We start from the raw sequence: 27,264 nt of genomic DNA, 5'->3' as shown, positions 1-27,264 counted from the left end.
TGAATTTAACTAGCAAATGTAATAGACGCTTCCATTGTCTTAAGGTGAGGTGCTGAGTTTGTAGGGGCTTAAGGCTAATTTCAGTATATACCGTCGTCGTCACTGGTTTGCTTATGGCATTTTTCCCTAAGTACTAGGTCCTTGTGCTCAGTGCCTGAATGCTTGTTTGCACTGTACAGAGGCCCTACAGGCTCCCGGGTGGCTGGCTCCCAGCCCTCTCCGGTGCTTGGCAGGGATGTGGAACTGGAGGTTGGAACAGAAAAGACTAGTTATCCAGCTTACAGTGCAGCCACCTGAGACTGTAACCAGCAGCCCTCCTAGCCAGGCTTCTGCTTAAGGAGAGGAGAGTGCTGGTTGAGAAGCCACTGAACGATCTATTATGTACTTGACAGCCCAGAGACACATACTACCTCTAAATGCAGCATTGGGAACAGATAGAGCAGTAAATGCAATGTAACCTAAGAGCAAGTGACTTCATCTCTCTAAGCTTAGATTTCCTTCTCAACTAAATAGGGAGGAGAGGAGGGACTTACAGTACACCCCCCACCCCTTGTTTTGAAGACAGAATGAGATACTGTGTTGGTTAAGGTTGTGTGTCAACTCAGCTGGGCCATGATTCTCAGTGGTCGGGCAGTTACATAATGATGTAGTTTCAGTTATGTAATGATGTAGACATCCTCCATGATGTGATCAGCCAATCAGTTGTAAGGGGAGTTTCCTCGGGGGTGAGGCCTGCATCCAATATATATATGGACATTCTGACAAAGCTTGCTTGCTCTGGATCCTGCACCCAGCTCATCATCATCTGACCTCCAGTTCTTGGGACTTGAACCAGCTGCCTACCATATTGCCTGCCGATCTTGGGATTCATCAGCCTCTGCAGCCTGTGAGCCAGTAGTCTTCTGTCGTACTTGCCAGTCTTGGGATTCTTTGGCTTCTGCAACCACCGCTCTTGAATTCATCAGCCACCATAGCCCGTGAGCTAGCAGCCTGCCTTCTGACCTATCTTGGGTTCATCTGCCCTTGCAGCTATGTGAATCAGGAGAAGCCTCGAGCCTGATGCCTGACCACAGACTTAGGACTTGCCAGCCTCTACAACAGCATGAACCATTTCCTTGAGATAATCTATTTATATGCACACACACATGCACACACGCACTTCACTGGTTTTGTTTCTCTAGAGAACCCGGCCTAAGATACTAAATGAAAAGGGCATACCAGAGTGCCTGGCACATGATAAACCCTCAATAAATAATAGCTGTAATTAGTGTACTATTGCCTCTCCTGCCATGCTTTTGGGTTATCTAATCTTTGAGAAGCAGAATTAAATTTCCTGTACACAGTGCTTTTTCTCCTATCCAACTATTGCCAGAGGTCAAATTCCTAGGAAGGCAAAGAATGGACCTGCGAGACCAATACCGTTTACCTGTCCCCAGGTACCCAGGTGAAGCTTTACAGCGGTCCCACCTGGCGTCGGCGGCCGGCAGAGGGCGCCGCGGAACCGAGCAGGGGCAATACCAAGCGCGAGCTCCGCGGCCGCCGGGCCCTGCCGGATGGTAATAAGGCGGTGACCCCGCCCCCCGCCGGAAGTGGTCGCAGCGGAAGGCGGAGCGTGAGCGATCGACCCGGTGCCGTGCGGGAGCCATGGCGGCCTCTGAGGCGGCGGCGGCGGGGCCCGCGGCTATGGCCTCGGGGGCCCCGGCCGTCTCGGCGGCCGCGAGGGGTGCCGCCGCCGCCTCGGGCCCGTGGGGGCCCCCGGGAAGGCTGAGGGGAAGCCGGCCGCGGGTCGCTGCAGCGAGACAGCAGCCCGCGGCTTCGGCACCGCCAGCCCGGGAGCTGATCCAGCCGTCGGTGAGCGAGTTGTCCCGAGCCGTGCGAACCAACATCCTCTGCACCGTGCGCGGCTGCGGCAAGATCCTGCCCAACAGCCCCGCTCTCAACATGCACCTGGTCAAGAGCCACCGCCTGCAGGTGAGCCCGGCCCGATACGGGCGGCGACTTCCGCCCGAGCTGCCGCGGGGGTCGCACCGGGGGTCGCGCAGGCCCTCGGCGCTGCGGCCTGAACCCGGGCCTCGGGCGCCAGGCAAGCCCGCCTTCCAGCAAAGCGCCGGGCGCCCGATGCGTGCACGGAAAAGGAGGCGCAGAGTCCAGGGCTTCCAGGGGGGAATGGAGCGTTTCCGCAGTTTGTGGATTGCAGTAGTTTGTACTCAGCCTTTTCCCGGTTGGAATTTGAGGTTTTTTTTAAAAGTAAGTAAAATAGGCGAAACAAATAAGGGAAGCCTAACTAGAGGAAATTAAGAGCGAGTGCACATGAACACATAGTAATAGGAAAATACTGTGTCATGCCATTTAGGTGTCAGGCTCAGACAAGCCATTACTAACTGGCCTCTTATTTTGTACCGGGCACCGGCTCAGGCATCTTACACATTTTATCTCATTAGTTCCCACAGCAGCTTTGTGAGTTGCGTATTATCTCCACTGGGTTGATGAGAGACACATTACACAACCTATGTGGTGCTGGGATTTAAACCTGGGTCTCTGATTCTGAGTTCTTTCCACCACACCTACAATACCTCCCTGAGGCCTTTAGGTCTGTCTGCTTGTTGGAAGGGAACTGCAGAGTTGTCTCTGAGCACCCTCGGTTAGTTACAAATGTCCCCTAAGGGAAATCTCTCCTATGTAACCCTTTTAAAAGAGTATACAGTATGATGTGATAATATTTAGAACAACCCCTCTACATTAGGTGAAATGGAGCAGTGATTTTCGGCCTTAGATGCACATCCATGGAAAGCTTATTAAAAATATGGACATACAGCCCCACCCCAGACCTGTTAAATTGTTAATTTCTCAGTCATTACAATAGGAAGTTTCCTTCCACCGCTTCTTAGTGTCTTTCTATGCCAGCGGTGACATAATATGAAAGCACAAGTCACTAAAAGCAGTTTTGTAGAGAGATAGCTTTTGATGGTCCAAGCTGATTCAGGAGTAAATTTAGATTACCCAGAATACTACATGTTCTCTATAATCTTTTAGGTAAATCCTCCTTGGAAGCTTTTAGAATCAGGGTTGTGATGAGAATTTTACAGCAGGAAGTTTGTGGTTAGGTTCTCCAGTAGGACAGAATGTGTTGCCCATGCAGGGTGGTCTGCTCTGACCACCAGCTTTGCAGATATAACAGTGTTCTCATGTGAAGATGGAGGTATGCTGAGGAAGCCCCTGCAGGCAGGGCCATAATTTTCCTCAGAATAGTTTTCAGTTTCTTCCAACACAAAGATAACACACATGCAATAATGGGAATGATCTTCAATCTACTGTTTTCTCTCTTATACAGACTTTTAACTAGTTAGTTCCTTGTCTCAACTTTGGTGGATGAGCTGTATAATTGTAGGAATTCTACAGCCCAGTCCCTTGGTTCTCTTTAGTTCAGCCACAACATCCACTGTGAGTATGATCCCCTCACTGATGAGTAGCTACAGCAAGCAGTATACCTCTGAGCATCAAATGAAGGCCCCAGCCTGAGCAGGTCTGTCCATGGTATTGGCCTGGACATGACTCTAGCAAGCATTTCTTAACAGTTTATATTGTTCTTTTCCCTGGAATTGCTGTCGGGAGTTCTGTACCTCTCAAGACTTTGCTAAGTATCTGTTAGCATAAGGATACCCCTTAATCTTTAGAATTAGTTTGATAGTACACAGTGGGGTTATTTCTAATTCTGTTGTTAAAATACATAAAGTTTGGGAATTCAGAAGATACTAATAAACCAAACCCAAACCCACTGCCTTCGAGTCGATTCTGACCCATAGTGACCCTATAGGACAGAGTAGAACTGCCCCGTAGAGTTTCCAAGGAGCGCCTGGTGGATTCGAACTGCCAACCTTTTGGTTAGCAGCCTTAGCACTTAACCACTATGCCACCAGGGTTTCCTAGAAGAAAGAATACAGTTGAGGCAAATACAAATTTTGGCAGTCAGACCTTCACTGGACTTTGGCGTTTCAGAGTATCACTATCCTCCCTCGCATAGAACCTGTATGAAATCATTCTTTCAGGTCTAGTCAGATTCCTTTTTCAGATTTCTATTAACTGAAGACAACACAGTGCATCCAAGATGCCTTTCTGAACTGAGACTGTCAGACAACAAAAAGATGGACTCTTCTGGGATTCCTTCTTAGGTCACTGGCCAACCTTTTTCACCAGAAATTATGGAAACCTCGCCCAGAACCAGTTTTGTTTCTTGTCAGACAGGATCACTTTCCTGTCTTGTTCTGCTTTCCTAAGCATGTTGCCCAGCAGCCCCTGAGCATCTAGTAGTGTCTTGCTGGAAAGGGGATTCATTATCTTTTATGAAGGTGACTTGTGTGACAAAATAGCCATATCTGCAAGGTGGTGCCCCAGTGTGGTAAATCTGTACCCCTAGTATGGTTACTGAGTAGAAGTCTCTTCAGTTCAAACAGTATTCTTGCATTTAATGTACTCAAAGTATTGGAAGGAGGGAGGGAGGGAGAAAGAGAAAGGCATGGGGACAAGGGCTGACTAGGAAGCTCCCTTTAGTTTTGAGAGCAGTCTGTGTGTTGACCAGAGACTCCTTTATCAGTCAAGTGTATGTGCCTACTTTCTGCCCTAAAGCTTCTCTGAGGATATCTGCTAGGCAGATTGTCTTAATACTCAATGGAAATGTTCCTTTTCATTGTCTTGGTTATAGCTACTTGCATAATGTATTTTCTAGATTAGAATAATCTTTTATTCCCTTCCCCATTAGTTGCTGTATGGTTCTTATTTTATCCTAATCTTTCCTCACAAGAAACATCCCCTTCCCCCAACTACGTATTCCCTTCTTAACATAAATGATTAACAAGCCCTTCTGAAGGATGATGGTTAAAGATGGGGAATTGAGTTGTAGGTATAGAGTACATGCTGCAATTTTGTTTTATGGGGTTCCTAAGATTAATGTCCATATTCCTTATCCTGTAAGGAAATCTGGAGATATCCAAGCCCTGCCTTGTCTACAGTGGCCTTCATGGAGAGATTAAAGTAAGCGATTCAGGAAAAGGAAGAGTAGGACTAAATGGCCATTTCTGGTTCTTTTATTCCTCCTATTTGAAAGCCTTGAAGGGGAGAGGAGGGCACTTAAAGAACCTTTTATCAAGCAACATTCTCATTTTTAAAATGTGCCTTTGAGGATGTTGTATTATGTTCAGTCCAGGGTTTGCTTTTAGTAATTTACCAGGTAAGGACAGGTTCCAAGTTGCTCTGTAGACCATATTGTGCAAAGACTTAGTATTTTAAGTTTAAAATAAGAAGAAGACAAAGCAAACTGGTTTTCTTTGGATGCTTTCTGTGAAAGCAGTGAAGTGCCTTGGTTCTTCAATTCTTTGACCCTCTGTGTTTCACTTGTGTCCTTCCTTTGGCTCTTCTTTTGTGTGTGTACCTTATTCCATCTTGTTTTTTGATTGTTTCCTTTCAAAGGTTCCTTTTTAAATTCTGTCACTTAAAATGGTTTATAAGCATGAAGTATTTTTGGTACTTTTTTTCAGTTATGCACACAAAAGATACAGTACAAAATGGTAAATTTTGTTCAGGACAAAAACATCACTTTCTCAGTATAATCCATGTTTTATCGTACCATCACCATTTTGTTATCTCCCCTTTTCTCATTTTAGCCAACTTACCCTTTGAGCTTATTATTACAGTACAAGAATGGGTAGAAGCTCAGGAACTGGAGTGAAGAGGCGTTAGGGAGGTAGAGGAGCTCCTCAGAAAGGAGGAAAGCAACAGTGTCAGGTTGTTGCCATTGTGTTTGTAATACTGGCCACAGTGGGATTATTCACGTCCAGTTTGACTGTCTTTAGTGGTCTCACCCCAGTGCATGACTTAGGTAACCACTGGACCATACTCAGTTTAATGCTACAAGTGTTCATTGAACTCTGTCCAAAACACTCCCCAGGGCAACAGAAGACACAAATGTATTCCTGCCCTTGAAAAGGTTTAGGGAATGGTAAGTAGTTCCGTTAGGTATAACAAGTAATGCTAGAAAAGTAATTTGAAGCTGTATGGTAAGGGACTCTGAATGTCAGGCTAGGGGAATTTGGACTTGGCTAGTTATTATTGGTGCCAGTGAAGATGTTTGCAGAAAGTAATGACTTGATCAGAGCTATACTTTCGAAAGATGAATCTTGCAAAGCTTGAGCGAAAAAGAGATTGAAGGCATAGGAATTAGTTGAGGTTAATGACCAAGTCCCAGAGCAAGTCATGAGGACCTGACTGAACAACAATACAGCAGGAGAAAGGAGAGGCTGGGAGATGTAGACGCCATTTCAGAGAAGTGAGCAGGCTTTACTGGAGCGTGGTAGGGAGTTTGAGAGGGGACGGTAAGAGACTGGCTAAGCAGCACTGCAGATGTGTTATAAGTGGTCTTGAATTTTGTAATGACTCAGCCAGCAGAGTTTTATAGAGCATTTGACAGCGTAGGAACAGAGAAATGGGACAATTCCCTGGAACATAAATCGACTAAGAGTGATTTGATAATCGTCAAGAGAATGAAGGATTTTAGAGTCTTGGATAGTATTCTCACATTCCATTTTATCCACTCAAACACACTGTTGTTTTTTCTCACTGAAAACACTAGATGGAAAAAATGTGAGTTCATTAAAAGTATACTGTAAACAAAACACTAGATGAATTGGTTAATAGGATGAGGTTGGTAATGAGCAACAGTATCAGTTGTCCTAAAGTTAACAGATGCCAGTGTTTACTGTTTCAGTGGGACTTTCACAGGACCTTGTTTAATGTAAAGTACTATTTTAGATTAGCGTATTGGTATTAAATTGGTTGGCAGATAGCAAAACAGGAAATGAGAATCTCCATAGCAAATAGGTAACATTGAGTGCTTATGATGTGGTAAACACTGTTCTAAACCCTTTATATGTTATTAACTAAATCCTCTCAACAATCGTATATACTATTAAGCCCATTTTACAGGGGAGGAAACTGAGACAGTTTGATTTGCTCAAGGTCACAGTAAAGTGACAGAGTGGAGAATTCAAACAGTGGCAGAGTAGAGACTCCAGAACCTACTTTAACCACTGTACCAGTGGTACGTAAGCTAGGTTGCACATTGGAATCTGGGAAGTTTTAAAAAAACAAATATGGATCCTTAATCTCTGCTTGGGGTTGGGTCCAGGCACAGATACATTTTAAAGTGCCCCAAGTGATTTTCCGGGGCTGCCAGGGTTGGGAACCACCATACTGCACTGGACTGCCTTTCTGAAAATGCTCTCCACTTGGCGTGTGATTTATTCTCCTTGTTACGCATGAAGACAGTACCAAAGGTGTATAAAAGAGTTTCTGCCCTTAGGAAATTTAGTTGGGAGGCAGGAACTACATTAGAAAATGACATTTTTTAAGGTAGCTTAAGTTCGGTAGTATCTGGGAGTTCAGAGGAGGAACATCTTTAGATGTAGGGAGTTGGGCAAAACAATGGAGTGAATGCTTGTTGAGGATGAGATCTGGCCTAGGCTCTGTGCTAATCAAAATACATATACATGTTCTCTGCGCCTCCAGATAACCCCGAGAGTTTGATGTTATTGCAGTTTTATAAAACTGGCTCAGAAGTTACATATCTTGCCCCAGGTTTCACCACTAATCCGTGGTAGAAGTGGCTTACAAACCAACTCTCTGATGCACATGCTTTTCCAGCGTTGCATTCTGCAGGAAGAGAGCCAGGAAAGTGTGGGAGTCGAACTGGGCCTGCAGAGAAGGAAAGTCATCTTTAACAATGGGTAGAGTGGGTAGAGTTGGAAGTGAGAAGGGTGTTAGGTTAAATAGGACAGAGTATGAAAGGGGAACACGAAAAGATAATTGCAATGGTAGATGGGGGCATAATACAGAGTTTGGATTGTCTTTTACCTGTCCTTTTTTAAGTGTTATATGACATGTACAGATTATTTTTGGAATGTTAATTTTTTTCATTACACTAACAGAGGAAGGAAAATTATTTGGGAGACAACTTAAATAATCCAAACGAATGCCTCTTTTTACAGTGTGGTGCCAGGAGGACTATAAAAGGATGGGCCAGTGTTGAAGACATGGAGGAAAAAATGACTGAATTTGAAATCAGCAAAAGATAAATTATGCCATTTCAAAATAAAATAAGAACAGCTGCTTTTCCCCCTTAAAATGAGTGGGTACACACAGCCGAATCAACATTTTCCTCTTAAGATCCAGTGAGAAAGGAAAGGGTGTCTTAGCCAAAGTGCTGATTAATTTCTCACCTCTCTAGGTACATACGTGATTGTTGAGAAGGAGATATGGCATGTTCCAAAAGTAATGGATCTTTTCTCATTGGAATATGCTAGAGGGGCAGACTTCTATTATAGGTGCTGCAGCAGCAGCTAAGGCCTGAGTGCAGGGCCTGTTGCCTCAAGTGATCTGTGGAGAGGCCCCTCACCACCCCTCTTTCTTCGGGGCCAGCTGGGAAGGTCACAGGGGGTCTCAGGCCTGATATACCTGGCGCATTCAGGGCAACAAGATAGAACACCCAAGCTAAATTATCTCAGCAGTCAATCACATACTTAATAACAAAGTGTTGTTGTTAGCAATAAATGAGTTAATGTACTTAGTTAGGACTGCCTGACACAGCTGTGAATGCTGTATTATAGCTGGCCATTATAATGATTATTAAATTTCAAACATCATGGTGCTTACATTCAAGCTGCTGTATAAAAGGTGTGTCAACTAGCCTCATCTGGTTTAGGGGACAGTGATGGTAAAATAATGTAACCTATTAGGAAGGCCCTAGATCATAGTCCAAGGAGGTTTTTTTCCCAGGGGCTCAGACTAAGACACTTGGGAGTGGGATAATAAAGAAAGGAAGACCTAAGGATGATACCAGAATCTTGAGCCTGGATAACTAAATATGGTACCACTTACAAATAGAAAAGCTGGCTTTAAGAAAAGAGATTCTAAGTTTAAGAGTAAGAGTTTTAAAGCAGTGAACAGAAGCAGAGTTTTGTTTTTTTTTTAATTTAACCGCTTTATTGACCTGTAATTTATATACCATAAAATTCACCCATGTTCATTGAGTAATTTAATGATTTTTTAGTAAATTTACAGAGTTGTGCAACTGTCACCACAATCCACTTAGAGAACATTTCCACCCTAAAAAGATCCTTGTGGCCATTTTCAGGCATTCTTGTTCCAACCTCCAGTCTGTTCTACTGGTTTTTTGAAAGTAATTATTTAAAGTAATTTTTCCTTTGCAGGATGGCATAGTGAATCCAACAATAAGAAAAGATTTGAAAACTGCACCAAAATTCTACTGTTGTCCAATTGAAGGATGCCCCAGAGGCCCTGACAGACCATTTTCTCAATTTTCTCTTGTAAAGCAGGTATTTTACTCATCTTAAGTGTACTTCTCTGAGAATGAAATGCAGGTGGCATAACCCAAATGTGCAGTGTCATTACTTATCAAACATGACTAGAGAATTCGGCAGAAGCTGTGTGTGAGAGCAGAGGCCCAGTATCTCCAGTGTGGGAAAGGAGTAAGTGTGCATATAATGACAGTGGAAGGAAACACAGTTTGATCTGGAGAGGAAGGTGTCCAGGGTGGGTTCTGACAGGAGAAGCAGACCAGTTAGGCCTGGTGAATACTTGCACATATGAGGAGGGCATACCTGCAGAGGTGCAAAGGAAGCACCCTCCCTATGGGGAGTAAGAAGGATCCAGGGGGAAAAAATTACAATAGCAGATATCTTAAGAGAAGGAGAGGCCCAGGAGTGACTCAGGACTGGGCGAGGCTGTCATCTGAAATATTGCCCCAAGAGTTTGCTAGAGGGTGTCATGGGAAGAGCATCATTAAGATCTTTTTCCTGCTGACAGCACTCATTTGTAGCTGAAGCCTAATTGCTGGGCACCCAGAATATATCCAAAACGATCCCCTTACATGTTACAAAGCAGAAGTGACAAGGTGAAGAGGTATATGTCATTTGCCTTCTTTTAAATTCTTTTGCTTTGGACTGCATATTTTACACATCTGAAGCCACTGTTAACGTAGGTATGTTGATGGTTTTTAAAATGTTTTGAGCAGCTTCTGTTTTTCATTTTAGTCCCTTTTGGTTCTTCTAGCACTTTATGAAAATGCATGCTGAGAAGAAGCATAAGTGTAGTAAGTGCAGCAATTCCTACGGCACTGAGTGGGACTTGAAAAGACACGCAGAGGACTGCGGCAAGACCTTCCAGTGCACGTGCGGCTGTCCTTATGCCAGCAGAACAGCACTGCAGTCACACATCTACCGGACTGGCCATGAGATCCCTGCAGAGCACAGGTGACAGTGAAGGAAGTGGCAGCCAAAAAGTCTGATGGCTAAGGGAAGAGTTTCAAACGAAACTCCTTGGGGAGCCAAAAAGAAGGAATAATGGAGAAAACACATAACAGGGAAGAAGGGAACTTTCTGAAGTGACAGCAGTACTAGCAAAGGATCCACATCTGGGCCAGTATTTTTGATCCAGTTGTTCTTCCTTATTCTTTCTGCCAACCCCCTTTGAGATTCCTTCATGATTCCCATTTGAAAATCTCAGCTTCCAGCGTTTTTTGTTAGATACCAAATTGTTAAAGAATAAATTTTATTATGAAACTGTACTTCATTTTAAAGGTCAAATTTATATTCTCGTAATACCTTCCTACTTTAGAAATGATGGAAGTTCCATTACATAATCAGTTAGCTTCCTTATGCGTACAGATCTGAGTTGAGTTCTAATACTTAGAGCTTTAAAAAAAAAAAATGCTTCCTCCTCTGTTTGCATGTTTCTGAACCTCCATCTCCCATAACTGGCCCAGTTCTCAAGAGTTGTAAAACAATGGATTTATCTTCTCTGCCTTGATTCTGACTTCTGCTATAGATGTGGAACATAGCATTTGTGAGTAAATGAAGTTCCAGTGCCATCGTTGAAAAAAGTTGCATTTTAACATTTTCTTTTTACTCGCATTGTTTTCAGGGATCCACCGAGTAAGAAAAGGAAAATGGAAAACTCCACACACAGCCAGAAGTTATCCAGTAAGACCATTGAATCATTGATCAATAAGCCAAACCCTAGACCAGACACTCAAGAACTAGAAACTTCAGAAATAAAGCTAGTAGCTTCTTTTGAAGACTCTTGCAGCTCTAATGCCAGAAAACAGACTCTTACAGTACCTACAAGATATCCTCAGAAGTTGCTTCTACCAAAGCCCAAGGTGGCTTTGGTTAAACTACCTGTTATGCAGTTCTCTCCTATGCCTGTCTTTGTGCCTACAGCTGACTCCTCAGCCCAGCCTGTGGTGGTAGGTATTGATCACCAGGGCTCTGCCACAGGTGCTGTGCACTTACTTCCCTTGTCAATAGGCACCCTGGTTCTCAGCCTCGATTCAGAGGCTTGCTCTCTTAAGGAGAGCCTTCCTTTTTCAAAAATTGTAAATCCTGTTGCTGTTGGGCCAATTAGTACAGGTGTTCAAGTGAACTTAGGTAAAAGTCCATGTAATACTTTACAAGAACTAGGGAATACATGTCAAAAGAACAGCATTTCTTCAATCAATGTACAGACAGATCTGTCTTATGCCTCACAGAACTTTACTTCTTCTGCACAGTGGGCTCCCCCAGATTCCTCTGTATCGTCTTGCTCTCAAACCGACTTGACATTTGGTTCTCAAGTTTCACTTCCCATTAGTGTTCATACTCAGACATTTCTGCCCAGTTCTAAGGTAACTTCATCTATAGCTGCACAGACTGATGCCTTTATAGATGCTTGTTTCCAGTCCGGTGGAATTTCCAGAGAAACCCAGACCAGTGGAATGCCAAGTTCCACAGACAACCGAGTACAGATGGACCAAGCTGTAATGTGTGGGGACATTTTTGAGAGCGTCCATTCATCATACAGTGTTTCCACAGACAATATTATAAGCAACAGTTTAGTAGCCAACACTGTAACTCATGGTTTGTTACCTCAGAACAATCCAAAGACTCTAAATCAAGATATGGAGAAATCTGCACCAGTTATAAACTTCAATACACAGAATAGTATGCTTCCTTCACAAAACATGACAGATAATCAGACCCAAACCATAGACCTATTAAGTGACCTAGAAAACATCCTGTCGAGTAATCTGCCTGGTCAGACATTAGATAACCGTGGTCTCTTGTCTGACACTAATACTGGACCTGACACACAGCTCCCATCTGGTCCAGCCCAGAATCCAGGAATCGATTTTGATATTGAAGAGTTTTTTTCGGCCTCAAATATCCAAACTCAAACTGAAGAGAGTGAACTTAGTAACATGAACTCTGAGCCAGTCTTAGAATCACTGGACATAGAGACCCAAACAGACTTTTTACTTGCAGATACCTCTGCTCAGTCCTACAGCTGTAGGGAGAATTCTAACTTCTTAGGCCTTGAAATGTTTGATACGCAGACGCAGACTGACTTAAACTTCTTTTTAGACAGTAACCCTCATCTGCCTCTGGGAAGTATTCTGAAACACTCCAGCTTTTCAATGAGTACTGATTCATCTGACACAGAAACTCAAACAGAAGGAATCTCCGCTGCTAAAAACATACCTGCTTTAGAAAGCAAAGTGCAGTTGAATAGTATAGAAACCCAGACCATGAACTCTGGTTTTGAAACCTTGGGGAGTTTGTTCTTCACCAGCAATGAAACTCAAACAGCAATGGATGACTTTCTTCTAGCCGATTTGGCCTGGAACACAATGGAGTCTCAGTTCAGTTCTGTAGAAACCCAGACATGTGCAGAACTGCATGCAGTCTCCAACTTCTGAGAGTGGAGTCCCCATATGGGGTGCCACTTACAGTTTCCTCCTGGATTTAGAAAATGGGGAACGGGGACAACAGTATTAGTTGCTTAGATTCTTTGTGGTTTTTTGCCTTTTGTACTTGTAAACATGAATTTGTGTATAACTGTAAGTATATTATAAAGTGTAAGATGTTGATTTAAAAGTGTTTGTGTGTGTGTGTGTGTTGCCTAACATTGCCCCTTCACAGCTGGTCTTTCCATCATTTAAAAAAAAAAAAGTATTTCATACCTTTAAAAACAATATATAGCCATTTAACTGAAGCCATGCTTACAGGTACTAGGGTTCAAACTTTTCAGATCTTCAAAACATTTTAGTTGAAGTGTAACTTAAATTGTACCTAAAATATCCTTTTGACAGTGCTTGTTAGAAATTCCTGTTTCCTGATAACAATATCTAAAGTAGATTTAAACAGCAGCGCTTACATGGTTTGCGACTCATGCCGCTTGCAGCCTCATGTTTTAACATCTTCCTCTTCTCTGATTGGAAAACTTACAGCTGTCTTTAACGTCTGAAATAGTTTTCATGTAGTCAATGCTATTTGTACTTTATGTGATTATTGATACCAATATATGTGTATAGTACTTTCTTCACAAGAGGTTTGTGGCTGTAAAACTACTCTTTCAAGACCCTATTATTTTCTGCCCTTTTATCTTTTTATTTTTTTTTTTATATACCATGTGTTTTCATTAGTGGAAGCATGCTGAGTCATGGAGTGTGTTTAAATTTTTGGTGGGTAAGATGGATTTTGAGAAATATCTGGGAATACATGGGTTCCACAAACCTTGGAGGGTTCTCAGGCACCAGGATTGGTGGGTGCCCATCTGTCCCACCAATCATGGCTGGCAGGAGTTTTTGCAACAACAAACACAAAACAGACCTACCAAGGCTCCCTAACTATCACAAGGAAACCATAGATACGCTCACAAGTTTATCTAGCTGTGCAAAAGCCAAAAGACCAGTTTTTTACCCAGTCACACTTCCTGGATGCACTACCTCATGTTTAAGGCCAATACCCCAGCTGTTTTGCTTCAGTGAACATTTCTTTAACTGTTAACAAGTCCCTACTGGAGGGCAGCAGATTCTTTTAACAGGAAAAGTAGAGTCCCAAGAAAGAGTTGGAAAAAGTAGGTGGGATACTATATGTCCCACAGATCATGAAAGGGTTAAAGGAATAATAGTGTGCACTAATATGTAAATAGTGATCCTTCTAGTCTAAATAAGTTGTTTGTTTGTTTTAAAATCATCCAAACTGTGGAAGCACTGGGTTGTGGAACCGCCTGTTAGTTCATATGGAGCACATCCTTCCTGTTCTCCACAGTAGGCCAGAGTGGTGCTCAAGAGCTGCTGCCCAAAGTGCATTCACAGACTGGATCTGAGTTTTGTCTAAAAATAGGTGGGAAAAGAAATGGACATTCCCTCCTCAATTTCAATGCTCTGCACTTCTACTAAGCTTAGTGGGGCAAGTGCAATGTGCAGTTGTTTCAAGTAACTCCCCTTCCTTTCATCCACTACTCATCATTTGCTTGAATAAGGAAAGATATTGGACTAGCAAGAATATTCGTATGTGTGCCTTGGGGCTAGCAATTACAGATCCATCTAAAATACGGTATTCTACTTTTTTTTTTTTTGCTTTATTTCTTTAAACAGTCTTCAAACAAAGATTAAAAACCTATTGCTTCAATAATAAAGAACATTTTCTGTTTGAGGATGGGAGTGTGGTCAGCTGTGCTTTTGGGGTTTTCTGTATTTAGGAGATCCTGAATTCTTAATTGTGGGCCAACTTTCAGAAAAGATTCAGTGCAGTTTGTAAGTTTTCTAAGTTTACAAAGAAATGCGCCATCCCTTCTTTTGCACAAGCTTGTGCTACTGAAGGCTAAATCCTCAAAGCCTAATAAGGGAACTAACAATCATTAAATTAAATGATGGTGTTGCTCCTAATTCATATTCCATACATCTGATACAGAGGAATTGGTGGTTAAGGGATAATTAACATATCCTGGGCATATGAATTCAACCTAAAAGATGAAAGTTTTCTTTGGTCACAGTTGCCTATGAATATGGGTTTCAAAACAAACATAAAGCCTTAACTTAGAATTTCATTGTTTTAGACGTGTCACTGCCTTAAAGTGTAAACATCTATTTAAATCGTCCTAAGAAAGGAGAAATGCATCTTTGTTTATGGCTTTTTGTACATATAAATGCAATGATTTATGGCTTTAAAAAAACATTTTGTTTCTGTGACAATGTTTGTTAATACAGCCGGTAGTTACTTGCAGCAAACTGGAGCATGTAATATAGAGTTCATGTACAAGTAAGAACTATTTCCCCAAGAACCACAGTTACCTGAATTGTTCTAAGATTATTTGTAAAAACTGAGAATCGGTGATTAAAGAGAAGCAAGAATTCTACTGGTTGGTTTTTGTTTCGTTGTTTGTAAATTCTTTAATCTCCAGACTTTGGTGCCTCAACTTTTCACAAACTCATCATCTCAAAGTCATATGATGACATAATGGTGCCTACTTCTTTTCACTGTTGTTTTACCTTTGTTCATGAAGAGATGCTAACAATTTTCCTAATAGAAAATGAAGAGACACTCCATTACCAAAGTTTCTATTTTGATATAGATAAAAAATAAAAACCTTAGGATTTAACTTTTTGGAAAATTTACTCAAAGGAAATTAAGCCAATTCATATATTTGTCAAATGCTACCATTTTATAATGGGGTGTCTTTTATCTTTGACTTAAGCACAAAAATAAGAGAGTATCTGAGTAGTTTTTGGCTTAGTCACTAACTTGCAGGAAACCCCAAATCAATGTGTTTCCGATTCCCTTGAGCTAAATAGAAAAGTAGAAAAATGTTGTAAGGGTTCTCTGAAAGATGCTCAGTTCCATTTGAAGCTACTTTGGATATGATGAAAATGAACAGTCTAGTTCAGAAGTTGAGTTGTTTCATTAAGAGTAGCAAATAATGGAGAGTGGCATCTGGGGTTTTAAATGCTAGCAAGTGGCCATCTGAGATGCATCAGTTGGTCTCAACTCACCTGGAGTAAAGGAGAGTGAAGAACACCAAAGATACAAACTAATTATGAGCCCAAGAGACAGGGCCACATAAATCAGAGACTACATCAGCCTGAGACCAGAAGAACTAGATGGTGTCCAGCTATAACTGATGACTGCCCTGACAGAACACGACAGAGAACCCCTGAAGGAGCAGGAGGGCAGTGGCATGCAGACTTCAAATTCTAATAAAAAGACCAGACTTAATGGTCTGACTGAGACCAGAAGGACCCCAGAGGTCATGGTCCCGAGACCTTCTGTTAGCCCAAGACAGGAACCATTCCCAAAACCAACTCTTCAGATAGGGATTAGACTAGACTATAAGACAGAAAATGATACTGGTGAGTGAGCTTCTTGGCTCAAGTAGACACATGAGACTATGTGGGCAGCTCCTGTCTGGAGGGGAGATGAGAAGGCAGAGGGGGATAGAAGCTGGCTGAACGGAAACGGAAATAGAGGGTGGAGAGGAGGAGTGTGCTTTCTCATTAGCGGGAGGACAACTAGGAGTATATAGCAAGATGTATATAAATTTTTGTATGAGAAACTGACTTGAGTTGTAAACTCACTTAAAGCACAATAATTTTTTAAAAAGTAGCAAATAACAAGGTGATATTTTCACTTAACCCTTGATGGCCTCAATTTTAGAATGTTTCTCTAATTCCAGTCCAAACCTCTATCTAATATTGACTACAGGAGCACTTCCCAAACCCAAACCAATTGTCGAGTCGGAATCGTACTGACCCTAGAGGACAAAGTAGAACTACCCCATAGGGCTTCCAAGGCTGTAAATCTTTACAAAAGCAGACTGCCAGATCTTTCTCCCAAGGAACAGCTAGCTGGTGGGTTCCAACTGCCCATCATTCAGTTAGCAGCCAAGCGCTTTAACCACTGCGCCACCATGGATCCTTCCAGGAGCATTTACTATCTGGTATATTTAAGACATTGCTTCTTAAACTTTTCTCTGAAGGTCCTTAAAGAGGAGAATGAGCCTGTAACCCTGAGCGATTTAGGGATAAAGACTTTGAAGTCTCAAGTATTTTTACATCCGTTTTTTCATATCATTTTTTATATGCAGTTTTATTTTTCTTATATCTCACAATATGTCTTGTGTGCTTTTGTCTGAAGTGTTTTGAAGTGCCACTGATTGACTGCGGCACTTCAGGAGAGGACAGCGTGCTGAATTGGCTTCATACATCCCTGGCCCACTCGCATACTCCCGACATCTAAAAGACTTGAATTTTAATCTAGCTTCTTCAGCAAGGTGTTGGCTAGTAGAACGTTCTTACAGCCAAGAAGATAACTAAATACCACTCTTTTGCAACGTTTAACTCCAAAGGATTCTCTTGGTTGTTTGAAATGTATTTATTAGCAGACACACTGATACGTTAGCTTGCATATCAAGAGGCAGGCTGAAGAACAAATGGAGGTGATTCTCAGGTTGTCAGTGTTCTCAAACTTAACATACATGGGCACCACAAGTAAAAATATGCATGTTTGAAAGGAGCAAATGCCCAAAAGAACTCAGACAGGAAGAGTACCAATATTCACTCAGCTCTTTCAACAAACATTAGAAAAAACTACAAATTTTATATTGCCTGACAAATAACAAAATAAACACATTTGTAACTTTGTTCTAAATCTACAAATTCCAAAATAGTAAAATGTGGCCTATGAGAAACATACTGCCACGACCCCTCCATTAACTTTTGGTATTTTACTCTGGAGCAAATTAGTATTATAAGGATGAAAAAAAAAAATGATATTCTTTATAGTTTATGGATGAAATAGTCAAGTATTTCTGAAAAGGAAAAAACTTTTGAAATACATTTACCTCCATAATGACTGTTACTCTTAAAGTACCTGTATTACCTCAATGTGAACATTTTTTTTTTTTTTTTGCCTAAAGGAGTGAGCTTATTAGCATGGTATGTGTAAATAAGACCTTGTTTGAAGTTTTCCATCTTCTCACTACTTCAGCTTGCAGCTTTCTATTCTTTCTCTCTGGTGATCCACTGCTCTTCCATGTCCTGGGTGGAATATTTGGTTGGTTTTATGACTGCATCCCAAACATGTTGCTGCTTAGGACTGAATTTGAAATTGATCCCTCTCCTACTTTATCTTCTTTTTCCTGTGCTGTAACGAGAAATTTAGTGACTTCAGAAAATGCAGAGCCCATGCTACAGTGAGAATTTGGCAGGAAGTGTATCTGAGTTAACTTATCACAAAAGGTAAAAGATATTTACCCATAAAACTGTCCCCTATTTTAAAATGTACATCTATAAAATTGATTTTTTTTACTACTAATTTTGAGAAACCATCCAATCTTTGCAAAACTGCATTAGGAATTATTCGCTCTATATTGTCTTATTTCAGTTTATGGAAAAAAAATTTAATGTCTGCTAGCAGGGAGTAGAGTACTTTCAAAGCATTGTAAGCTGGTAATTATTTTCTTTTGCACCTTCTTTTTTGTTAAGCATGTGGTATGTTTTAAAATCATTTAAATCACTCTTCTGTAACAAGTCCTAACTAGCATCTGAACAATAAGAACTCAGACTTTAAGTTCTCTAAATACCTACCCTAATGGTAAGTATTTTCCTGACATCCTATTTTCCTGGAATTGACATTAGAGAAATCAGTCCCAGGATTTGAGTGAAGCACTACAGAAACTAGAACTTTACACAGTCAGAAACACAGAATCAGAAACTATGGTATTTATCCCAAATTAAATGTGAGATCTCTCTTTGGTTCAGAGCACATGCTAGATAAAACAAATGACATTATTAACAGCTCTTTCACATTTAGAGGCTGACTGAACAGTCATAACCCTTTTGTGATGCTTAAAAGAAGAAACTATAGTATGTTTTCAAATTAGCTGTCTTTAATAAGCAGGGAAATTGTTTCATTTTAAAAGACACACAGGGAGGAAAGGTTTATAGTTTGAGCTAAATGGGGAAAAAAGCAATTTTAATACATGCATATATGGTATTTGGCAGTGGTTACTAAGGTGTACATCATGTTGGCTGCCTTTTAATGTTTACATCAGTTTATCACAAGCAGTAAATGTGGAAAAGAGCATATTGCTGAAAATATTAGAGAATTCTGAATAATGGCATCAAATATAAATACAAACCATTAATCTACATCTTAAGGATTATCTTGAAAACTCTGCCAAAACAATAATGCACACTTTCCATATGGAGGGATAAGAGAGGCCAACAACTCTTCACCGACCTGATGAGCGGGCCTACTATTACTACTAGAGAGGCTCCTGGAGGCGTCCCTGGGTGACTCAAACGGTCAATGCGCTTGGCTGCTATCAGAACTCTGGGCAGGGCTCAGCCTGGTAATCAAGAGTAGGCACTGGATCTGCTCCTGGCTCCAGTGGTCCCAGTCTGACCACAGCCAGTGGGAGTCCCCCTGCTGTGCCAGGCCAGGACTGTCCTGGTCTTCCAGTGGTCTAGGCTACAGGGGCCCTCTGTCCCTGTCTTCCCTGGCCTGCTAATAAGCAGGTCCTAAACCACAGCACCAAGGCTGCACTGACCCCAAGCTCCACACAAAATGCTCCCCAGGCGGGGCCTCCAGCCTTGCTGCTCTGCCTGCTGAGCCAGCTGGAGGCACCACATGAGATAAGGCACTCCCTCTGGGTTACTGAAGTTCCAGAACTTAGAAGGAATTTGTAAATTTGATTTGGGGTTCAAATTGTTTTATAGCTTGGCCTTTGAAGTACAGGTAAATTTTACATCTAGAGGCAAAATCGAGAAGAAAGAGAATAAAGCTAAAAATTAGGGAAAGTCTCTTGGAGTAGCCAAAGTCCTCTTACTTATCATAGGGTTTCCAAGGAGCAGCCAGTGGATTTCAACCTGCCAACCTTTTGGTTAGCAGCCTGGGGTCTTAATCACTGTGCCACTAGGGAGGGCTCCTATCCAAACGTAGTCAAGCCTTATGCTGATTAAAACCTCTTTGCCCTTCAAAAGTTATACACACTTATCTCTCCGTAGGGTTGAGGCTCTGTCTGTCTGAAAGCTTCCTGGACTCTCCGTTGGTTCACCTCAACCCTCAGCAGCTTTCCCAGGCCTCACATGGCCTCACCCAGTGGGTAACCTCAGGCACTGTGGGAGCACTGCTGCATGTGGCCAGAATTCTTCTTGTGATATATAAGGGTTCAAGACAAACAGGAGTTTGGAAAGATTTACTAACAAGAGATCCAGAAATATTACAAGGAGGAATGACGCTCGGAGCCTCCACGCTTGGTCTGAAGAAGACTAAGAGGAATCAAAAGAGTCCCTTGGTGGCACAAACAGTTAAGCACTTAACTACAAGCCAAAAGGTTGCAGTTTGAACCCAACCAGAGGTGCCTCGAAGACAGGCCTGGCAATCTGTTTCCAGAAGATCACAGCCGTAAATATCCTATGGAGCAGTTCTACTCTGCACACATGGGGTCACCATGAGTCGGAATTGACTCTATGGCAACTAACAACAACCACAAAGAGGAACCAAACATCTAATTGAGATCACCACCCTGTGTTAGAAAGAGGGCTGCAGCACCTACACTACAGCTTTATTCAAATGTGTTCATTCACTTAACTCCTTAAAATGTCATCACTTCCCCTGAAACTGTTGTTAGTGACTGAAAATCTCAACGGGAAACTGCATTTTACTGAACGTTTAGCCTTCATCTACACGTGAATAGCAAAGACCAGTCTGAACATCCTCATCTAATCTGAAGGACCACTGGACCAAGGCCTACTGTATTTTTATGAATATAATGCACACATTCTACATTTGTTTGCCAGCTGTGCCCTCTCCCTCCACCCCCTCGAGGTATTTCCATAACTGTGCTATAGTAATTATTTTTACAGCAACATGTAAAAAATTTTGGCATAGCAGCACTTATAAAACTATGGGGGGCGGGGTGGTTGGCAAACAAATGTAGAACAAAAAAAACAAATGTAGAAAGTGCACATTATTTGCATAAAAATACGGCAGAGTGACTTTATCCACAGAGAAACAAGGAAAGCCAGCTACTGCAAGTAAGATTCCAGAGGGACTTTATTAGCAGCCCCTTAACAACTACCTAAGCAAACAGATGCCAAATGCAAAACATTCTTTTCTATTCATAGAGGAATCTTCTAGTCAATATTTTGGTGACCAAATTATTTTCTTAAAAAGAAAATTACTACGCATTAGTAAATTTAGGCCCTTCCTTTGTTTTTTTTTTTTTTTGTTGTTGTTGTTCATGCTGATCTCCTTCTTGATTCTAAGTTATATGTTTTCACCAAAATCTGTAGAACGTACAACCTTTATCTGAACAAAAGACCTTTTCTTTAAAAAACAATATTCTGTTGTAACTTAGATCCGTGTTTTCAAACAGCTTCAAAATCTCTGGAAGTAACTGCATCTGGGCTGAGTAGGTCCCTCCCCACAAACCAACACTTCTCACTGTTTCATGTATCGAGCTTATTCATTACTGTTCTACTTTTAAAAAAAAGAAAAAAAAGGGGGGGCTTTAAAAACCACTGACTTAGGTGGTAGGTTGCCGGGGCATCAAAGTCCCCATTTTCGGTCTCACACCTCTGCACAGGAACAGTGGGAAACCAGACTTCCTCTTCACAATAGATTCAGATGGTTCCCTCATTCAGAGAAGAGGAGGAAAAATACCTAAAAATTACTTCCAGACTGTAAAGAATTATCCAACCTCAATAGGCAAACTATACCTTCTAATAACTGTTGTACTATAGTCATTCCAGCATCTCTGGTGTTTTTGAAAACAAACAAAACAAAAAGCCTAGCCTAAAGACGTTGCAAAGCCCAAGTATGGAAAACAGATGTTTACAAATACAGATACATATCCTGTTCACGCCATTATTTAGGGTTGTATGAGGACAATCCACCTTAAGCAAATTCCAACTATGTAATTACAAAGCAACTAAATGATTATTCACATTACAAAGTGGTTTGTCAAGGCATCTCCATACCTAGCAATATCACCTGGCATTTAAGATATAACTCATTTATACATGGTTAATTTATACACCCACCCACCATGTGTCAGTTTGTTGTACTGTGGTGGCTTGCGTGTTGCTGTGATGCTGGAAGCTATGCCACCAGTATTTCAAATACCAGCAGGGTCACCCATGGTAGACAGATTTCAGCGGAGCTTCCCGTCTAAGACTAGGATGAAAGACCTGGGTCTACTTCTGAAAAAACTATAGTATTGTACTTCAGCATAGATCTTGAAATGTTCTTTTTGACGATGACTTCAATGCCATTCCTCTTCTATTTGTCATTCCCAGCATAGTAGATCATATGATCATATGCAGTGAAAACCTTCTGAATAGCAGCTGAACATTGTCTGATACAGTGCTGCAAGATGAGCCCCTCAGGTTGGAAGGCATTCAAAATACAACTGGGGAAGAGCTGCCTCCTAAAAGTAGTCGACCTTAACGACATGGATGAAGTCAAGCTTTTGAGACCTCCATTTGCTGATGTGGCACGACTCCAAATGAGAAGCAGCAGCTGCAAACATCCATTAATAATGGAAACAAGGAATGTATGAAGAATGAATTCAGGAAAACTGGAAGTCATCAAAATGAAATGGAATGCATAAGGATCAATATCCTAGGCATTAGTGAGTGAAATGGACTGGTATTGGCCATTTTGAATCAGACAATCATATGATCTACTACGCTGGGAATGACAAACTGAAGAAGAAAGGCATTGAATTCATTGTCAAAAAGAACATTTCAAGATTTATGCTGAAGTACAACACTATAGGTGATAATATCCGTACACTTACAAGACCAGTCAATATGAGTATTATTTAAATTTACACACCAACCACCAATGACAAAGATGAAGAAACTGAAGATTTTTACTAACTTCTGCAATCTGAAATTGATCAACAGTGCAATCAGGATGCACTGATAATCACTGGTGATTTCAATGTGAAAGTTGGAAACAAGAAGGATCTGTAGTTGGAAACTATGGCCCTGGTGATAGAAATGATGCTGGTGACTGCATGATAGAATTCTGCAAGACCAGCAACTTATTCATTGCCAATGCCTTTTCTCAACAACATAAATGGTGACTATGGAATGCTGGTGGCACAATGGTTAAGAGCTTGGCTGCTAACCAAAAGCTCTGGAGTTCAAATCCACCAGTCCCTCCTTGGAAACGCTATGGCACAGTTCTACTCTGTCCTACAGGATCATTATGAGTCGGAATCGACTCAACAGCAACGGGTTTTTGGTTTTGTACGTGTGGACATCATCAGATGGAAAACTCAGGAATCAAATTGACAATGTCTGTGGAAAGAGATGATGGAACAGCTCAATATCATCAGTCAGAACAAGGCCAGGGACCAACTGCGGAACAGAACATCAACTGCTCATATGCAAATTGGAGCTGAAGTTGAAGAAAATTAAAACAAGTTCACAAAAACCAAAATACAATCTTGATTATATTCCACCTGAATTTGGAGACCATCTCAAGAATAGATTTGACACACTGAATACTAATGACCAAAGACCAGATGAGTCGTGGAATGATATCAAGGACATCACACATAAAGAAAGCAAAAGGTCACTAAAAAGACTGGACAGAAAGAAAAGATCAAAATGGATGTCATAAGAGACTCTGAAACTTGTTCTTAAACGCAGAGTAGCTAAAGTGAAAGGAAAAAATGATGACGTAAAAGAGCTGAACAGAAGATTTCAAAGGGCAGCTTGAGAAGACAAAGTATTATAATGAAATGTGCAAAGACCTACAGTTAGAAAGCCAAAAGGGGAAAATATTCTCGGCATTTCTCAAGGTAAAAAAACTGAAGAAAAAATTCAAGCCTCGAGTTGCAATACTGAAGGAGTCTATGGGCAAAATACCGAACGACGCAGGAAGTGTCAAAAGCAGATGGAAGGAATACACAGAGTCACTATACCAAAAAGAATTGGTTGACATTCAGTCATTTCAGGAGTTAGCATACGATCAAGAACCGATGGTACTGAAGGAAGAAGTCCAAGCTGCACTGAAGACATGGGCGAAAAACAAGGCTCCAGGAATTGACGGAATACCAATTGAGATGTTTCAACAAACGATACAGTGCTGGAAGCGCTCACTCGTCTATGCCAAGAAATTTGGAAGACAGCTACCTGGCTAACCAACTGGAAGAGATCCACATTTGTGCCCATTCCAAAGAAAGATGATTCAACAGAATAAGGAAATTATTGAACAGTATCATTAATATCACACACACAAGTATATTTTGCCGAATATCATTCAAAAACGGTTGCAGCAGTGCATTGACAGGGAACTGCCAGAAATTCAAGCCAGATTCAGAAGACAATATAGAGCAAGGTATATATCATTGCTGATGTAACATGGATCTTGGCTGAAAGCACAGAATACCAGAAAGATGTTTACCTGTGTTTTACAGACTAGGCAAAGGCATTCAACTGTGTGGACCATAATAAATTATGGATGACGCTGCAAAGAATAGGAATTCTAAAACACTTAACTGTGATCATGTGGAATCTGTACCTAGACCAAGAGGCAGTAGTTTGAACAGAACAAGGGGATACTGTGTGGTTCAACAATCGGGAAAGGTATGGGACAGGGCTGTATCCTTTCAACATACTTATTCAATTTGTATGCTAAACAAATCATCCAGGAAGATGGACTACATGAAGAAGAATGTTGCATCAGGACTGGTGAAGACTCATTAACAACCTGTGATATGCAGATGACACAAACTTGCTTGCTGTAAGAGGATTTGAAGCACTTACTGATGAAGATCCAAGACTACAGCCTTCAGTATGGATTACATCTTAACATAAAGAAAACAAAAATCCTCACAACTGGACCAATAAGCAACATCATGATAAATGGAGAAAAGACTTAAGTTGTCAAGGATTTCATTTTACTTGGATCCACAACCAACGCCCATGGAAGCAGCAGTCAAGGAATCAAACAACATATTGCATTGGGCAAATCTGCTGCAAAAGACCTCTTTAAAGTGTTGAAAAGTAAAGATACCACTTTGAGGACTAAGGTGCATGTGCCTGACGCAAGCCGTAATATATTCATTTGCCTCATATGCATGCGACAGGTGGACAATGAATAAGGAAGACTGAAGACCTTTGGATTATGGTGCTGGTGAAGACTACTGAATATGCGATGGACTGCCAGAAGAATGAACAAGTCTGTCTGGGAAGAAGTACAAGCAGAGTGCTCCTTGGAAGTGACGACAGTGAGACTTTGTCTCCTGTACTTTGGACATGTTATCAAGAGAGACTAGTCCCTGGAGAAGGACATCATGCCTGGTAGGGTACAGGATTTGTGAAAAGGACAAAGACCCTCTACAAGATGGACTGACACAGTGGCAGCAACGATGGGCTCAAACAGCAACAACTGTGAGGATGGCGCAGGACTGGGCATTGTTTCTTTCTGGGACATAAGGTCGCTGTAAGTCAGAACTGACCTGATGACACCTAACAACAACAACAATTTATATACTTTAGGAAATATGCATTAGGGTAAAATGAGCATGGAGGAAGCATCTAGGGGAGACAGGAGGAAGGGGTAACTGCTCCATTCCATAAGGGTCTGCCTGGGGTTGTAGAGTTCCTAAATATTAGGTACAAGGTGAAGGCCAGAGGAAGAATACAGTGATGATAATCACAGTGACTTTTTTTTTTTTTCTAAATCATCTATTCTTAACCTACTTCCCAAGCTGGATTTTACAGAGCTGTAGCTACAACTTCCCAGACACAGAGGATGAGCATGAGGCCAGAACATAAGAATGATTACACTGATTTTGTCACTTGGCCAAAGGCTTAAGTTTTCTGTTACAGCAATGTTTCAGACCCTCACTGCAGAACAAAATGGGAAAGCAGACAGATATTTGCCTAGTCTTAAAAATCAAAAACCAATTTGGTCTGAATTAGCCCAGCATACTTAGCTTTAAAGCACTTGGGTCAGCTAAATAGAGCCCCTGCCAGGCAGCTCCAGGCTGGCACCTGGGGCCACTCTGAAGGAGGCCTGTTCAGTTCATCACCACCCACCTAGCTTCCATTGGCAGTGGAGCAATAAGGGCAGTCAGGTGCCCAGCCTGGCATCACCGGCTTGCATCATGTAAATAGCTAAGCAGCAGAAAAGCAGCTAACACATGAATATGGTTTTCTGAGAACCAACCAAAACCCATCGATGAGGTTCAATTTGATCTGGTTCTCATCTAAAAGGATGACAGACAGAAAAGAGAAGAGAGAAAAAATAGGCATGGGGCAGGAAAGAGAGGAGAAAGAGAGGAAGGATGAATGAAATTCAAACCAAGCTTGTTTCCAGGGAATTATATTGTGACAACTCAGAGGAGTCTATGGGTGGAGACCGGAATAACAACTCTGCTCACTGTGAGGGATGGCAATAGAGGTGTTGGGAATGCTTTGGTCTCCAACGTTTGGGGCCTCTTTTCCTGCTTGGCCTCCATGAAAATGCGCTTTTGGGTGCTCATGGGAGGTTGAGGCTCCTTGGGTTTGAATTTGGCTTTGTAGTTTTGCATTCCCTGTTTCTGCAAGAGCTGCAATGAGGCGAGATATCGTACGTTGCTGGGTGTGGGCGGGCACAGCAGGCTTCGCTCAGGCAGCAGGGGCCAGTGCAGGCAACAAGGCTTGGGGTCGGCCAGCAGGGCAGGCCAGGCTGCTGGGGGAGGGGAGGGTGGAGAGTCCTTGACCTTAAGGTGTTTGGCCAGCTCAACAGGTCTTTCACCGTTCCCGTCCACTGTTTTCAATCCACATGTACAAGCCACACATTCAACCTCTTCCACACTCAGCCCCTTCTCTTCCTGCTGCAAGAAAACATTCTTACTCTTCTTACCCAGAACATCCAAGCCATTTGGAGGTGAAGCCTTCAGCGGGGGCAGAACTAAGAGGGCCTTGGAGGTCAAGGAATCCGAAATGGAGAAGCCCTTGTCTGTGTTTCCACCAGGATGCTCGTGGCTCTTGAGGTCCTTGCCCTTAACAGTCTCGGAGGCAGTCCAGTGGTCTGTACACCAAATAAACTCCTTTATTTGCAGGCTTTTTTTCTCATTGTGACCGTGGTAGGGAAAGCAGGTTTTGCTGATCTCCCTGGAAGATGTGTTGGGACCGTGGGGGGATCCCTGGCTCTGGGAGGGGCTGCTCTGATCCTTTCTGGGCCCTGACTCAGCCAGGGCCCTGGCCTCTAATTTCCCAGGGTCCATCTGTAGCCTAGCCTCAGGTCTCTCCTGGGAGATATTGACACAGAGTAAGCAGCTACTGGCACTTTCTCCTGCCCTCGCCTTCTTCACTTTCTTCCTTGGCCAGATACAGGCTGTTGGAGAAGTACTGCCCCAGCCTTGGAC

At 42.0% G+C, this 27,264-nt stretch overlaps 2 protein-coding genes across 4 annotated transcripts in view; one reads left to right on the top strand and one right to left on the bottom strand.

Annotated features, from left to right (window-relative positions):
- The first annotated feature begins 1,644 nt into the window (after positions 1–1,644).
- Positions 1,645–15,246, top strand: ATMIN (ATM interactor). Its single transcript, XM_003418090.3, has 4 exons — positions 1,645–1,971; positions 9,258–9,383; positions 10,120–10,319; positions 10,990–15,246. The coding sequence occupies exons 1-4, from the start codon at positions 1,645–1,647 to the stop codon at positions 12,800–12,802; spliced, it is 2,466 nt and encodes an 821-aa protein (XP_003418138.1). The 3' UTR covers positions 12,803–15,246.
- The window catches only part of C21H16orf46 (chromosome 21 C16orf46 homolog), a 28,670-nt gene continuing 14,836 nt past the window's right edge, over positions 13,431–27,264 (bottom strand). For all 3 annotated transcript variants that reach the window (XM_010597835.3, XM_064273748.1, XM_064273749.1), the window contains one exon: positions 13,431–27,264. In XM_010597835.3, coding sequence (XP_010596137.2) covers positions 26,251–27,264 — 1,014 coding nt within the window. In that variant the 3' untranslated portion in view covers positions 13,431–26,250.

The sequence above is a fragment of the Loxodonta africana genome, chromosome 21 (assembly GCF_030014295.1).
Source record: "Loxodonta africana isolate mLoxAfr1 chromosome 21, mLoxAfr1.hap2, whole genome shotgun sequence".
In the NCBI taxonomy this organism is placed as follows: domain Eukaryota; kingdom Metazoa; phylum Chordata; class Mammalia; order Proboscidea; family Elephantidae; genus Loxodonta; species Loxodonta africana.
The sequence above is the reverse complement of the archived record's forward strand: the minus strand, read 5'-3'. Positions and strand labels throughout refer to the sequence as shown.

Excerpts from the sequence above, each read along its gene's own strand:
- ATMIN (XM_003418090.3), top strand. The coding sequence starts at position 1,645 with ATGGCGGCCTCTGAGGCGGCGGCGGCGGGGCCCGCGGCTATGGCCTCG. Across the intron at positions 1,972-9,257 it reads TCAAGAGCCACCGCCTGCAG|GATGGCATAGTGAATCCAAC; the intron begins GTGAGCCCGGCC and ends TTTCCTTTGCAG. Across the intron at positions 10,320-10,989 it reads GAGATCCCTGCAGAGCACAG|GGATCCACCGAGTAAGAAAA; the intron begins GTGACAGTGAAG and ends CATTGTTTTCAG.